The 15,571-nt window shown below is 46.1% G+C and overlaps 1 protein-coding gene across 1 annotated transcript; it reads left to right on the top strand.

Annotated features, from left to right (window-relative positions):
• The first annotated feature begins 290 nt into the window (after nucleotides 1-290).
• LOC132591475 (LIM/homeobox protein Lhx2-like) lies at nucleotides 291-14,641 on the top strand. The gene is made up of 2 exons (XM_060270104.1): nucleotides 291-558; nucleotides 14,369-14,641. The coding sequence occupies exons 1-2, from the start codon at nucleotides 319-321 to the stop codon at nucleotides 14,639-14,641; spliced, it is 513 nt and encodes a 170-aa protein (XP_060126087.1). The 5' UTR covers nucleotides 291-318.
• Nucleotides 14,642-15,571: the final 930 nt, after the last annotated feature.

Raw genomic sequence — 15,571 nt, 5'->3', positions numbered from 1 at the left:
TCTCTCCCTCCCTCCCTCCCTTCTCTCTCTCTCACCCCTTCTTCCTTCCCTTCCTTCCTTCTCTCTCTCTCACCCACCCCCCCACCCCCCTTCCTTCCTTCTCTCTCTCCCCTCCCTCCCTCCCTCCCTCTTCCCCTCTCTTGCCCCCCCTAGTTTTGATCCTGGTACGCCCACCCACCCCTTCCTTCCTTCCTTCTCTCTCTCCCCTCCCTCCCTCCCTCCTTCCTTCCCTCTCTCTCTCTCGTCCCTTCTCTTCCCCCCCCCCCAAGTTTTGGTCCTGGGTATGCCGCTGCTGGCGGCCTTGCTTCTTCAGGAGCTATGATGATTCGCTTTCTCCCTTGTTTCCTCCCAGCATTGAGCTGCAACGAGAATGACGGGGACCCCCTGGAGCGAAACCAGCAGTACCCCAGCAACCAGAAAACCAAGCGCATGAGGACGTCGTTCAAGCACCACCAATTGCGGACAATGAAGTCTTATTTTGCTATTAACCACAATCCCGATGCCAAGGACTTGAAACAGCTGGCTCAGAAAACAGGCTTGACGAAGAGGGTTCTGCAGGTAAGAGAGGATGTGGGGGGGGGGGTCTTCCGTGTCACCTGGCGGTGCAGAGGAGCTTCGAATCTGTAAAGAAGCTGGTAAAATGTGGGCTAGGCAATGCTACCTGTGAGGGGGAAACAGTACAGACAGCCCCCTCCCATCTTGAGGAGCAGCTCTTCCACCAGCAGCGGAGCCAGCGGGGAGGGGGAAGAGTCCAGTGGGGAAGGAGGAAGTAGGAGTCAGGGCTCTGGCAGGATAGCAGAGCCTCTGCTGCACGTGAGAGAGGAAGAGAGAGCGGGGAAAAGGGGGGAGAAGGAAAACATGGAAAGGAGACCATTTTTCCCTCCGGTTCCAGAATTACGCAGGAGGAAGCGCAGAAGGAGATTTGGGGTGCCCAGACTCTTATGTTGGAGGAAAACGTGGGAAGCGTCACTTCAGGGTTCTGGGTCAGACTGAGAACATGTACCCTGTACAGCTCTAGCACTGTAAATAGCCTGCACACAATAAAAGCATGAAAAGGCAACGGTCTGGAGAGTCGTTACTTTAGAGTAGTCGCAACGCTCCCTCTGTGACAGCAACCCTGAAGTCTTTTTGACTACTCTAGAGTAGGAAGAATCATGAGTGCGACAGAAGCAGTGGAGTGGCGGAAGGCCACAGAGAAAGCTCAACAAGAACTGCAGGCTGTCTCCGAACAAGCTAAACGCCAGCTAGAGGTTGCCAACGCGGAGGTGACGCAGGCACGGCAGGAGATGGCCAAGTTATTGGATCAGGTGAGACAGCAAACGCAAACGGAGCAACAGCTGAGAACCTTGGTGGTTAAACTGGAAAGCCAGTTGGAGGAGAGAAGGAGGGTGGACGCGGGGGCGCCCCAAATGGGACCCGGAAAAAGAGGGCAATCCCTAGTGACCAAATTTAACGGGGATCCAAGGGAGTTCCTAGGCTTTGAGACAGAGATTAAGTACACTCTCGAGCTGCATGATGCGGAATTCCCAGACGACAGCCACAGAGTCGCCTTCGTGATTGAGCATTTGGTGGGAGGAGCCCGCGAATGGGTGCGTCCGTTAATCGCATCACGAAATCTATGTATGCAAGATATAAAATTATTTTTAGAGGCAATGAATGTGATGTATTCCAGCGATTCCCAGATGGAAGCGGTTAAAGAGGAGCTTCATCATTTAACGCAGGGGAGAATGAGCGTTCGGGAATACTGGTCTAAGTTCACCATGTTGATCCACAAGCTTGGGTGGGACTTACATACGGACCCAGTGCAATCAGCGTTTTACCTAGGACTGCACCCAGAGGTGAAGGACGAGCTCTCTAGGGGTCCAAAACCGAAAAATATGGATGAGCTCTCTAAAGCAGCTCTAGCAGTGGGAGTGAGGCAAGAATCCAGATGGAACGATAAGCAGGCAGCGCGCGCAACACGGCCGTGGTTCCCACGCTCTCAGGAGAAGGCAGCCCCGGCTGCAGCCCAAGCCCCGCCCAAAGCCCTCCCAGACCAGGAACCCATGCAGATTGATGGAGCGTTCACGCTTTTCAAACCCCCTTGGCGCCGAAACGGAAGGAGGGGAGGGGCGGAAATTGCTTCCTCTGTAACGCCCCAGGCCATCTCGTCAGGAACTGCCCACACCGCAGGGAATGGCAAGGAAAGACGGGAACAGTCATTCCCCCCCCCCAACTGAGGCTGCTCAGCTGCAGGGAAACGGGACTGCCTGGCTGCAGGAGACAAGGGGCAGCAGCCAGGCGCAAACTCCAGACAGCAGCCCCTGCCCGCCCTCCCAGACCAGCAGGAGCAGCACCAGCCCACTCCCCCCAGAGCAGGAGTGGTACTGGAAGTGATTTTAACGTTACCCAATGGCTACCCTCTCAACGTGCTGGGGCTCATCGATTCCGGAGCTTCGGTGAATTTTTCCCCCAAGGAATTTGCAGAAGCTCATCAGATCAAACTTCTGCAGCTGGACTTCCCCTTACATGTCTCCACCATTGACGGCAGGGAGTTGCTAGGGGGTGCCATCACCCACCAGACACACCCCCCATGAGAATGACGGTGGGGAGGCATTCAAAGACACTGGCATTCAACGTCACCACCCTCTCAGACCCCCCCATAGTACTGGGCATGAGCTGGCTAGCGCGCCATGACCCGTCCATCAGTTGGCACCAGAGATGCCTCACGTTTGGCTCAGACTACTGCCTGGAACACTGCCTGCAGCACCAACCAGGGGAGGGCCCTCCGCTAGCCACGGTAGCAACCATGCAGATAAAAGGGGGGGCAACCATCCCCAAACCTTACTGGGACCTGCAGGAGGTCTTCAGCGAAGCGGAGTCCGATCACCTGCCCCCGCACAGGCCGTTTGACTGTCAGATCAACCTGTTGCCTGGGGCCACTCTACCACCTGCGAAGTTGTACTCCATGTCGGATCAGGAGCTGGCAGACCTGCGTGCGTTCATTGACAAGAACCTCAAGAGGGGGTTCATACGAGAAAGCAAAGCAGCAGGGGGCAGCCCGGTCTTCTGGGTGGACAAGAGGGACACGCCCCAGAAACGCCTTGTAGTGGATTATAGGCGAATTAATTCCTTGACGGAACTGGTGGTCTTCCTGATGCCCAGGGTGGACGATCTGCTAGCAGTGGTGCGGCGCGGCAAGATCTTCACCAAGCTGGACCTGAGGGGGGCGTACAACCTGGTCAGAATCCGAGAGGGGGATGAGTGGAAAACCACGATGTTTACGCCGCTAGGTGCTTTTGAATATTTGGTGATGCCCTTTGGGTTGCAAGGGGGCTCCGCCCGTTTCCAAGCCTTCATGCACCACGTCCTGGGGTCCCTGCTCTTCAAGAACTGCGTGGTCTTCCTGGATGATATCCTTATTTACGCGGATGACCCGATCCAGCACGTAAAAGACGTCCGAAAGGTCTTGCAGTGCCTCAAAGAGAACCACCTATATGTGAAACTGGAGAAGTGTAGGTTTCACACCAAGGAGGTGGAATTCCTGGGCTACAAGCTATCGGACAAGGGGCTGGCAATGGACAAGGACAAGGTGCAGGCCATCCTGGACTGGCACAGCCCCAGGACACGCAAGGACGCCCAACGTCTCCTGGGATTTGCCAACTTCTACAGGAAGTTCATCAAGAACTTCTCCCACGTCACGGCTCCCATCACGGACTGCTTGAGAGGCAAGCAAAAGTTTAGGTGGACAGAGGAGGCTCAAGCAGCGTTCGAGTGCCTCAATAGGGTGTTCGCCTCCGACCAGAACTTGTTTCTGTTGGGCAAAATACGCACCAACCGAGTGGCAACAGCGGCAGGGTCGACGAAATAACAAAGTCGTCTTCAGTATCTTTGCTTGCTTTTATTTACAATTATATACACCACACTCCTCTACTCCATTCCTCTCATTTCACAATACATCACCACCACCACACCCATGAACCATTTGGGTAGCTTAAATACAGAATTCAAAATAGTCAGTTACCCAATCACATTACAGTAAGCAAACTCTACCTTCAATTATTCAAATTAGCAAAAGCTCACAGGTGTGTTAACATTCAGAACAAGGTTACAAACACACATCTCTGTGTAGCACCATTGACCACATCAGTCTTAAAGGAAAAACCTAACAACCCCCTGCTGGTCAATGATGCGTAGCATTAACATTTAGCATTTTCTGTGTATGTTTAAGATGTGTAGCTGTTGGCAAAGCTTTTGTGAAAATATCTGCTATTTGCTCTAGTCCAGCTACGTATTCAAAAGTAATAATTTTTTCATTAATCATTTGTTTTTCAAACTCCAAGCGTAACCGTAACGTTCTGGTACATTGGGTATTGCCTTCTGATGTCAAAATGGCTATTCCACTTTGGGAATCAATGTGCACAGGTATTGGTAATTTTACTTTTATTTTTAGGTCTGCAAACAACTGCAAAAACCATTCAATGTCTCTGATGGCTTCAGAACATGCACAAAGTTCACTTTCTGTGGTTGACATACAAATTATATGCTGTCTGCGTGTTCTCCATTCAAATGGACATTCATTGTATCTATAAACAAAACCGGACACACCTTTATATTTGAAATGTTCAGATGCATGAGATGCGTCACAAAAAATATCGAACCCTGTATCATTATGCGCCTTAAAATGTAACCTGTAATGCAGTGTGTGTTTAAGATAAAGCACCACTCTTTTTAACGCTCGAAAACACTGCTTGGTTGGATTCTCCACAAATGTGGAAAGAAAATTAAAACTGAAAGATATGTCTGGTCTGGATACGCGCTGAATAAAGTTCAGCTTTCCTAATATCGACCGGTAAAGTGTTTTGTCATGAAAAGGTGTATCCTCTTCAGTAAAAGTAAATCCACATGTTAATGGGGTTTCTTTTCCTTTTGCGTTCTCCAAATTTAGCACTTCTATTAAATCTCTTATTTTTGCAGTTTGATGTACAGCAAAAGAACCATCTGCATCCCTGTCTATTTGCATGGACAAGTAATTCTTAACTTTCCCCAAATCTTTTACAGCAAAACGTTTACAAAGTTGAGAAAGAAACAACTGGTATTCCTTTAAATGTTTACATGAAAATAATAAATCATCAACATAAACGGCCAATTTGACAACAGAATTACCACATTGTTTGGTAAAAATGCAATTATCAGCTTTCCCCTGCACAAACCCAAATTCAGTCAAAGTTTGTTTTAAAGTTTCGTGCCAATTCCTGCCACTTTGATGCAGGCCATACAGAGATTTGTTTAATTTACAAACTACTCCAGGTGCAGCATCTACACCATCCGGAACTTTCATGTATATGTGTTCATGCAAATCAGCATTAAGATAAGCTGTAGAAATGTCACAATGGTACAATTCGCACCCATTTTTAACAGTGTCTAGCATCATCAACTTTATACTATCATACTTCACACTCGGAGAAAACACATTCTCATAATCAATGCCTTCCAATTGTTGATAACCCCTTGCTACTAACCTAGCTTTATATCTCATTACTTTATTTTTATCATTAAGTTTTACTTTGAACACCCATCTTGAGTCTATGACCCGCATATCAGGTGTTTGCTTCACAAAAGTCCAGGTGTTATTTTGCTTTAGAGATGCAAGCTCAGAGTCTATCACTTTTTTCCATTGTTGAGATTGTGACTTTGGCATAGCTTGTATCTCTTTAAAACTTTTTGGTTAAAAATTAACTTGGTTACAATATACATTGTTTGCAACTTCTTCTATTTCCTCATCAACAGTAGCAATATTTCTACGTTTAAGCAACTGCTCCTGTCGTTTCTGCCTCTGTAGCTGTTGTTCATTGATGTAACGCTGCGGCTGTTTAGTTATCCTACTGGAGCGTCTAAGCTCTGGTAAACTTTAACTGTCAGCCTTTAAATTTCCTTCCAAAACTTCAGACATATGGCTAGTAGAGGGCTTTGGACTTAAAGTATGGTCTGAGTTGTCCATTGCCTCTTGTTCCCCTTTAAACTCACATTCTCCAATCTCTGACTGATTACTGTCAGGATCGGTATTAACTGGCTGCTCGTTAGCATCAGCTGTACTCTTTGGGGATATTTCTTTTAGACCATCACTATCTTGAAACTCAGCTACACCATCCCAGTGTACTGATGGTATAATGCTACGGGTAAGGTGAAACTTTTTTGTGTCTGGTAAATAAATGCGATAATTCCCTTGTTGATATCCCATAAATTTACCCGGGATACCTCTTTCCTGCAGCTTCCCTTTAGCTGGGTAATGCATCATAACATCACTGCCCCAAACGCACAAATACTTTAGATTGGGACGTTTTCCAAAAAGCATTTCATAAGGTGTTACTGTTAATGCAGAATGATAGGATCGATTTTTTACATGAGTATAACAGCTCAAACATTCAGCCCAGAAGCTACCAGGAAGTTGAGCATCATGGAGCATTGTTTTTATCCCAGAATGTAGGTTTTTGTTAACAACCTCAGCAATCTCATTCTGCCAGGGACTCCTGGGCGAGGACACTTGGTGTACTGTCCCCTGCACATTTAAGAACTCTTCAAAATCCTGCGACATAAATTCACCTCCAAGATCAGAGTACAGATTTTGTATATTTTTACCAAAATGAGTCTTAACCCAATTGCAAAACTTTTTATACATTTCTAGTGCTTGAGACTTCTTAGAGATCGCATATGTCCAAACATATCTGGTTTTCTGGTCCACAAGTGTTAGCCAGAATCGGGACCCTCCAAGTGATTCTGGCAATGGTCCTACTAGATCACAGCGAACCCTTTCAAAAGGCTCTGCTACTTCTCTCATAGTGCTTTTGCCCTTTTGTGCCACCTTGATTTTATGTTTGCAGCATGACAGACAGTTCATGTAAAATTTACACGGTTTAATCTCTAGACCATGCACTATATCCCGTGTTTTCAAAACATCTGCAAAGTTTTTGTGGCAAAGCTTGCGGTGAACTTCATGTAAGCAGTTTTTATGTGGCTGGCAATTTGCCAACCCCTGCCTGCTCCTATTGGCTACACCACAACAGCTATCGCTTCCTCCTGAAGAGGAGTGAAACTTGAGCCTGTAAAGCCCATGAGTCTGTTTTGCATAGAGAACCTGCTTATTGGCCCGATAAAACCGGCACATTTTTTCAGTAAATTTAGCTCTAACACCTTGACGTGCAAACTGATAAACTGATAATAAGTTCCCACGCAGTTCAGGGCAATAAACAACATCTGATATAGTAATATTCAAACTATGCAGTTTTATAGTACCCTTCCCAAGTGAGGGCAAAACTATTCCTATTCCATTCGCTAAATGCACATTTCCAGTCTCTGGTGTGAAAGTTATGAAGAGACTGCGATTGCTGCACAAGTGCTGCGATGCGCCACTATCGATGATGAAAAAGTCCCAATTACCTCTTTTAACCTCACAAGGCTGTGGTTCTGCAAAGAATGCTTTCGGCTCGGGTTGACTACCTCGCTGCGGTCGCTGTGAAGGCTTCCACGCCTGAGTGGCTGTGTGTCCCTTTTGCAACCTAGAGGAAGTCTTTTTATTCATTGCTCTGCATTCCGAAGCAAAATGTCCCAAAAGGCCACAGGCAAAGCATTTCTTGTTGGCTCTTAAAGCTACAACATCCCCATTGTCATTTGAATGCACATTCTGCTCTTTGGGAACCGGCATGACTGAGGCGTCTTGCCTGTCCAGCTCCGCCATCAGTTTTGCAGTCACACCTTCAATACTCAGCTGGTCAGGAGGGACCAAAGCGAGCTGGCTTGCGACTGCGTCATACTCTTTGTTTAATGAGCAGAGGATTATAAAACAAAATTGATTAACAGGAACCACAACGTCTCTTCTCAAAAGCTCCAACCTGATTTCCTGTAAATGTCTCAGGTGAGCTGCCAAGTCACCGCCAGGTTGCAGCTTTGCCTGATAAAGCTGGCGGTAAAAAGCCAAGGCTGACGCGGACTCTTTTCTCAAATGGACCGCAGCCAAACTCTCCCACATTTCTTTAGCTGACGTTTTATCTCTGATATATACAACTTGCTGGTCGGACATTGCCATGTTTATAAAAGCTTTGGCTTTGTTATCCCCCCGTGTCCATTCAGGGGTGAGTGGCTGAGGAGGGGTGTCCACGGTGTAGTTAAACAGGTCCTTACATTCGAGTAATCCTCTCATTCTAAAGGCCCAAAGACTATAATTACCATCAGTTAGTTGAGGAAAGGTAAGCGCCATCTTTTCGCCGTCATCCATCCTGGATATACTTCCAGCTCCTTTTCGACCAGCAGATAGCTCAGCTTCACAGCCCTCTTAGCAAGCAGTTCAAACACCCATGCGCAGTTCCTGGGCCCATAACCGGATGTTGGGCAAAATACGCACCAACCGAGTGGCAACAGCGGCAGGGTTGACGAAATAACAAAGTCGTCTTCAGTATCTTTGCTTGCTTTTATTTACAATTATATACACCACACTCCTCTACTCCATTCCTCTCATTTCACAATACATCACCACCACCACACCCATGAACCATTTGGGTAGCTTAAATACAGAATTCAAAATAGTCAGTTACCCAATCACATTACAGTAAGCAAACTCTACCTTCAATTATTCAAATTAGCAAAAGCTCACAGGTGTGTTAACATTCAGAACAAGGTTACAAACACACATCTCTGTGTAGCACCATTGACCACATCAGTCTTAAAGGAAAAACCTAACAGTTTCACGTGGTGCAGGATGCACCCCTACGCGTCGAGACGGACGCTTCTGACAGAATCATGGGCGGAGTGCTGCTGCAACTGGATGCCAACAGGGAGTGGAGGCCATGTGCGTTTTTTTCCAGGAAGCTGAACCAGGCAGAACGCAACTACACGGTTTTCGACCGGGAGCTTTTGGCCATACATGCGGCCTTTAAACACTGGCGACACTTCCTGGTGGGCGCCAAACACCCCATCCAAGTGTGCACCGACCATAAGAACTTGGAGTTCTGGCGAACAGCGAGAGTGCTCAACCAGAGGCAGATACGGTGGGCGGAGTTCTTCTCCCACTTCAACTTCTCCATCCACTACATACACGAAAGCTCATACTAAAATAAAAACTTAGTTGGTCTTTAAGGTGCTACTGAAGGATTTTTTTTATTAAGGTTCAGTCTAGTTCTACTTACTAAAAAGTAAGAGGAAATTCTGCGCGTCTTATGGAGCGAGTGCATGGTCCCTGGAGCCGAATGAGAGGCAGATTGTTATATATATATATATATATATATATATATATATATATATATATATATATATGGCTAAAGGCTAACAAGAGGGAAAGAGAGTGTTGAAAGGATCTGCTCAGCAGCTGATTGCAAGAGATCGGGAGGGAGATAAGGGAGCTAGCTCCCTTCCCGGCCCCTCGGCCCCTCCCTTGCCTAGCCCTCAATTGTTGTCTGCAGAGGGAGACATGTGACTGGCTGATTTGATTATCTGTAGAAATGGGTCCCTTTCCTTTCCTAGAGAAGCTGCAGAACTGTGAGTTTAATCCCATCAAAACAGGATTTTCCCCCCTTGGCAAGAAAACTCAGCAACTTGGAGCTGATCCTCCAAAATGGAGCTTTTCCCCCTTTGCAAAAAAGATGCACAACTCTGAGCTGACCCCCCCCCCCAACTAAAAAAGGGGCTTTTCCCATTTGCAAAAAAAGCTGGTGGCAATCCTTTAGGAGGAGAACCTATGGGTCAGCCCACTCTGGTGGGGCTTGGAAATTGTCTGCAGTTGGTCAGCTGGGCTAGATATTTCCCTGGTGCATCAGAAGAAATGTGTGCTGCTCCTCTTCATCCTGGAGAGAAGTGGCTATGATATTCTTGTAAAGAAGCTGGTAAAATGCGGGCTAGACAATGCTACCATTCAGTGGATTTGTAACTGGCAGACTGACCGATAGGATAGCCATGTTCAAATATATCAAAGGATGTCATATAGAGGAGGGAGAAAGGTTGTTTTCTGCTGCTCCAGAGAAGCGGACACGGAGCAATGGATTCAAGCTACAAGAAAGAAGATTCCACCTCAACATTAGGAAGAACGAAAGTAAGAGCTGTTCGGCAGTGGAATTTGCTGCCAAGGAGTTCCACTGTCGAACAGCTCTTACTGTCATATTCTTGTATCACCCCTTAACCTTCTCTTCTCCAGGCTAAACATACCCAGCTCCCTAAGCCGTTCCTCATAAGGCATTGTTTCCAGGCCTTTGACCATTTTGGTTGCCCTCTTCTGGACACGTTCTAGCTTGTCAGTATCCTTCTTGAACTGTGGTGCCCAGAAAAGGACACAGTACTCCAGGTGAGGTCTGACCAGAGCAGAAGACAGTGGTACTATTACTTCCCTTGATCTAGATGCTATACTCCTATTGATGCAGTCCAGAATTGCATTGGCTTTTTTAGCTGCTGCATCACACTGTTGACTCGTGTCAAGTTTGTGGTCTACCAAGACTCCTAGATCATTTTCACATGTACTGCTCTCAAGCCAGGTGTCACCCATCCTGTATTTGTGCCTTTCATTTTTTTTTGCCCAAGAGTAGTACTTGACATTTCTCCTTGTTAAAATTCATCTTGTTTGCTTTGGCCCAGTTGTCTAATCTGTTAAGGTCATTTGGAAGTGTGATCCTGTTCTCTGAGGCAGTGTTTCTCAACCTTTTTTGGGACACGGCACACTTGTTCTATGAAAAAAAATCCCGCGGCACACCAACTCTGTGCCGCCCTATATTTAGCAGCAGCCCTACCTTACAGGGGTGTTGTGAAGGTAAGTGGCGAAGGCATCCCCGCCCTCAAGACACTTGCAGCATGTCATGAGGGGAGAGGGGAGAGACTTCAAATGGAAAAGGTGTAAAGAGGGAAATACTCACCGCAGGAGGAGGCTGTGGAACCGAAGGAGCCGGGAGCCCATCACCGGTTCTCCCGGGCCACTCCCGCACATGCGCAGCAGCTCCGGCCGCTTCCTATTGCTCAAGCGACAAACGAACTGCGCGCCAGAACTTCTTCCTTACAAATCGGCCTCGGACAGGGCTCGGGTAGGAATCCCTCCGCCGAAGTGAGGAGGTTTCCTCTCCGCCCGCCCCCCAAAATAATCCCTAGCATTTCTGAGGCGAACTCATGCAAAGAAAGGGAAGCGAAGACGCTCTTTCCTCAGTTAGTTTTCATCAAAGGAAGCGGCAGCGAGGAGATTTACGTCCAGGGAAGAAAAAAAGAGGGCGCTGTGCACGCGCGTCAAGAGTTGAATCCGCCGGAGGGGGTGGGGCTTCTCGTTTCTCTCCCTCTCCCAACCACCGCTCATTGGATTGAGTGACCTTAAGTCACGTTGGCTGGGAGACACGCCTCGCGTCGTGACCCGGCCAGCTTCCTTTCCGGCGGGTCAGCGACGTGACGATGCAAATCGCCCTTCTCGTCGCGGCACAGTAGTGTGCCGCAGAACACCGGTTGAGAAACGCTGCTCTGAGGTATTAGCCACCCCTCCCCATTTGGTGTCATCTGCAAACTTGCTCAGGATGCCCTCAAGCCCATCATCCAAGTCATTGATCAAGATGTTGAATAAGACTGGGCCCAAGACAGAACCCTGTGGCACCCCACTAGTCTCCAGGATGAGGAGGAGCCATTGATGAGCACCCTTTGGGTTCGGTCAGTCAGCCAGTTCCAAATCCACTGAATGGGAGCATTGTCTAGCCCGCATTTTACCAGCTTCTTTAGAATAATATCATGGGGCACCTTGGCAAAGGCCTTGCTGAAATCAAGAATATCATAGTCACTTCTCTCCAGGATGAGGAGCACCCTTTGGGTTCGGTCAGCCAGCCCGTTACAAATCCACTGAATTTTTATCTTTTTCTCCTTTCTTTCTTGTTTCTTTGCTGAATATTTCAAAGAATATTTATTGAAAAATGGAATATCTGAAACCCTAATAGCAGACCTAGGCTGAACCTAGTATAAATAGCAAGAAACGAAACGATAAGCAGAAACAGTATTCACAAATGTGCAATAAAATAAGAATAACATACATTACAGAGGGAATAATTGGAAGAGCTGTTTTTATGGCTATTTTTTGTTGTTTACACTTTTTTTCGTTTTCTTTTTTCTTCTTCTTTTGTTTGGCAATTTTTGTGTGAGTTCTGATACAGGTGAAACTCGGAAAATTAGAATATCATCGAAAAGTACCTTTATTTCAGTAATGCAACTTTTAACTTTTTTATTTCCCTTTTAATTTTTACAAATGCTTTCTTATGGAAATTCCTCAGTAAGAAAACAAAAAGTTACAATCATACAAAAAGAAAAAAGAAAGAAAGAAACATCGCTGTGACGTTTCATTCATTTCACTAGCTTGCCCTGCCACGCGTTGCTGTGGCTCATCATTAATTCAATTCCATTTATAATTGACCCACCTAACGGCAAATAATTACAATTACAACCAATCAAGGCTTGACATATCTTGCTTTGCGTGTCACGTATCTATCTCATATATTGGTTTCACCTTTTAAGTTGTGTTACTGAAATGCCCTTTTTGACGATATTCTAATTTTCCGAGTTTCACCTGTACTTTGTGTGTTTTTTGTATTTTTTTGTAATTTTTGTATGTATTTTTCCTTTTTGCTACTAAGGTTGTATTTTAAAATATTAAAACAATAAAGTATATATATATATATATATATATATATATATATATATATATATATATATAGGTAAAGGTAAAGGGACCCCTGACCATTAGGTCCAGTCGTGACCGACTCTGGGGTTGCGCGCTCATCTCGCATTATTGGCCGAGGGAGCCGGCGTATAGCTTCCAGGTCATGTGGCCAGCATGACAAAGCCGCTTCTGGCAAACCAGAGCAGCACATGGAAACGCCGTTTACCTTCCCGCTGTAGCGGTTCCTATTTATCTACTTGCATTTTTGACGTGCTTTCGAACTGCTAGGTTGGCAGGAGCTGGGACCAAGCAACGGGAGCTCACCCCGTCGCAGGGATTCGAACCGCCAACCTTCTGATCAGCAAGCCCTAGGCTCAGTGGTTTAACCACGGCGCCACCTGGGTCCCATATATATATATATATATATATATATATATATATATATATATATATATATATATATATATATATATATATTCAACCTAGTTTGGCATATTGTCTGACTTGTAATGACTAATGAAATATGAGTTGGATTGTATATATTTTTCTCTCCTTTTTTGGTATGATCTTTGTATGTTATTAATAAAAGTTAATAATTTTAAAAAGAAAGAAAGAAAGAAAGAAAGAAAGAAAGAAAGAAAGAAAGAAAGAAAGAAAACAGCTCTTCCGACGATGGGACAGCAGCTACTAAACTAAAACTTTTGTAAACGAATGCACTTTTCGACGGTATTCTAATTTTCCGAGTTTCACCTGTATATTTCAATATTTTATATCGTCTTCTTTTGAAAATGCTTCGGTTGTTGTCCAAAACATCCATTCCGCGTTGTAAATGTCTCTTTTTCTTGCTACATTTCAATATTTTATTTAGTTGTCTTTTGAAAATGCTTCGGTTGTTGTCCAAAACATCCATTCCACGTTGTAAATGTCTATTTTTCTTGCTACATTTCAATATTTTATTTCGTCTTCTTTTGAAAATGCTTCCGTTGTTGTGCAAAACATCCATTCTGCATTGTAAAGGTACTGTATATTCCGGCATATAAGACTACTTTTTAACCCAGGGAAATCTTATCAAAAGTCGGGGGTCGTCTTATACGCCGGGTCGTATTTCTTTTACGGCGAGTATATCCCAAACTCTATACCAGGCATCCCCAAACTTCGGCCCTCCAGATGTTTTGGACTACAATTCCCATCTTCCCCGACCACTGGTCCTGTTAGCTAGGGATCATGGGAGCTGTAGGCCAAAACATATGGAGGGCTGCAGTTTGGAGATGCCTGCTCTATACAGTGGTACCTCGCAAGACGAATGCCCTGCAAGACGAATTTTTCGCAAGATGAATGCGTCTTGCGATCTGATGGTGACTCGGAAGACAAATTCGTTTTGCGAAAAAATCGTCTTGCGAATCGCGGTTTCCCATAGGAATGCATTGAAATTTAATTAATGCGTTCCTATGAGCAAAAAAAAAGAAATTTCAATGCATTCCTATGGGAAACCGCGATTCGCAAGACGAATTTTTCGCAAAACAAATTGACTCGCGGAACGAATTAAATTCGTCTTGCGAGGCAGCACTGTGTTTTAACTCGAAAAGTTGGGGGTCGTCTTATACACTGGAATATACGGTATATTTTTCTTGCTTACCAACTGGGCCTTTGAAGGAAAACCACCCACTGATAGTCCCTCCCCTCTCCCTCCCCCTCTCTCCCTTCGCCCCCCACCCTCCCCTTGACTGCTTGTAGGTCTGGTTCCAAAACGCACGTGCGAAATTCCGGCGGAACCTCTTACGCCAAGAGAACACGGGGGTGGACAAGACGTCGGACTCAACCCTCCAGGCCGGCACGCCTTCGGGCCCCGCCTCCGAAATCTCCAACACCTCCATGAGCCCGTCTAGCACGCCGACCACTTTAACGGACTTGACGAACCCCAGTATCCCATCCCTCACCTCGGTCTTGACCTCGGAGGTCCACGAATCTCGGAGCCCTTCACAGACGACGCTCACAAATCTGTTCTGATGACTCTCTTTCTCCCTTCCTCCCTTCCTCCCTTCTGCCCTTCTTCTTTTTTTCCTTTGAGACTAGAAATTGCCGTCCTCTTAGTCGAGTCCCAAGCGCATTTCTCCTATATACTTTCTCACAGCTGGATTAGCCGCACGGTAGGGCAGGGGTGGCCATGTTACAGGTAGGTAGCCGTGTTGGTCCCACGAAGTCAAAACAAAATAAAAAAATTCCTTCCAGCGGCGCCGTAGAGACCAACTCAGTTTGTCATTGGTATGAGCTTTCGTGTGCATGCGCACATCTTCGGATACAGTGGTACCTTGACTTATGAATGCCTCAACTTATCTGGAAGTATTTTTGCCCCTAATCTGGAAGTATTTTTGCCGCGTGCACATTCTGCGCCTGGGCAGAAGCTGCGCATGCGGTCTGCATGCGCAAACCGCAAAATTGCGCATGCGCAAAATGGACGCTTCGACATCCGAAGGTTTCGGCTTACGAAGTCCGCTAATCCGGAAGTATTTTTGCTGCACGCGCGTTCTGCGCACGTGCAAAGCACAAAATCGCGAAATGGACGCTTCAACATCCGAAGGTTTCGACTTACGAAGAGTGCCACGGAACAGATCGCCTTCGTAAGTCGAGGTACCACTGTGCACGGAAACCATAGAAGAGTTTGGAAAAGTTCGCTTCAGGTTAAGTATGTTAGAATATTGGGGTGTAAATCACCAATATTCTTACTACTGCCACTGGCTTCGGTTAAGAAGACAGCAAACAATCGTAGGTGTTAATCTACGTTTATTAAGAGAGCGATGGTTCAGTGTGTTCGCCATCAGCACTCCGGTCAGAAGTGAAAGTAGAAACAGAACAAAGAAACATCACATGACAGGAGATCAAGTTACACAGTCTCCTGTGTGAGAAAGTTACAGCAGTCTCATAAAATAAACAATCAGC

Source organism: Zootoca vivipara, chromosome W (assembly GCF_963506605.1).
Source record: "Zootoca vivipara chromosome W, rZooViv1.1, whole genome shotgun sequence".
NCBI lineage: Eukaryota > Metazoa > Chordata > Lepidosauria > Squamata > Lacertidae > Zootoca > Zootoca vivipara.
Note: the sequence above shows the minus strand (reverse complement) of the source record. Positions and strands in the feature narration are given on the sequence as shown.

Bases quoted from the DNA above. Each gene is read 5' to 3' on its own strand.
- LOC132591475 (XM_060270104.1), top strand. From the start codon at position 319: ATGATGATTCGCTTTCTCCCTTGTTTCCTCCCAGCATTGAGCTGCAAC. The intron at 559-14,368 runs GTAAGAGAGGAT...GACTGCTTGTAG, and splicing joins TGACGAAGAGGGTTCTGCAG to GTCTGGTTCCAAAACGCACG.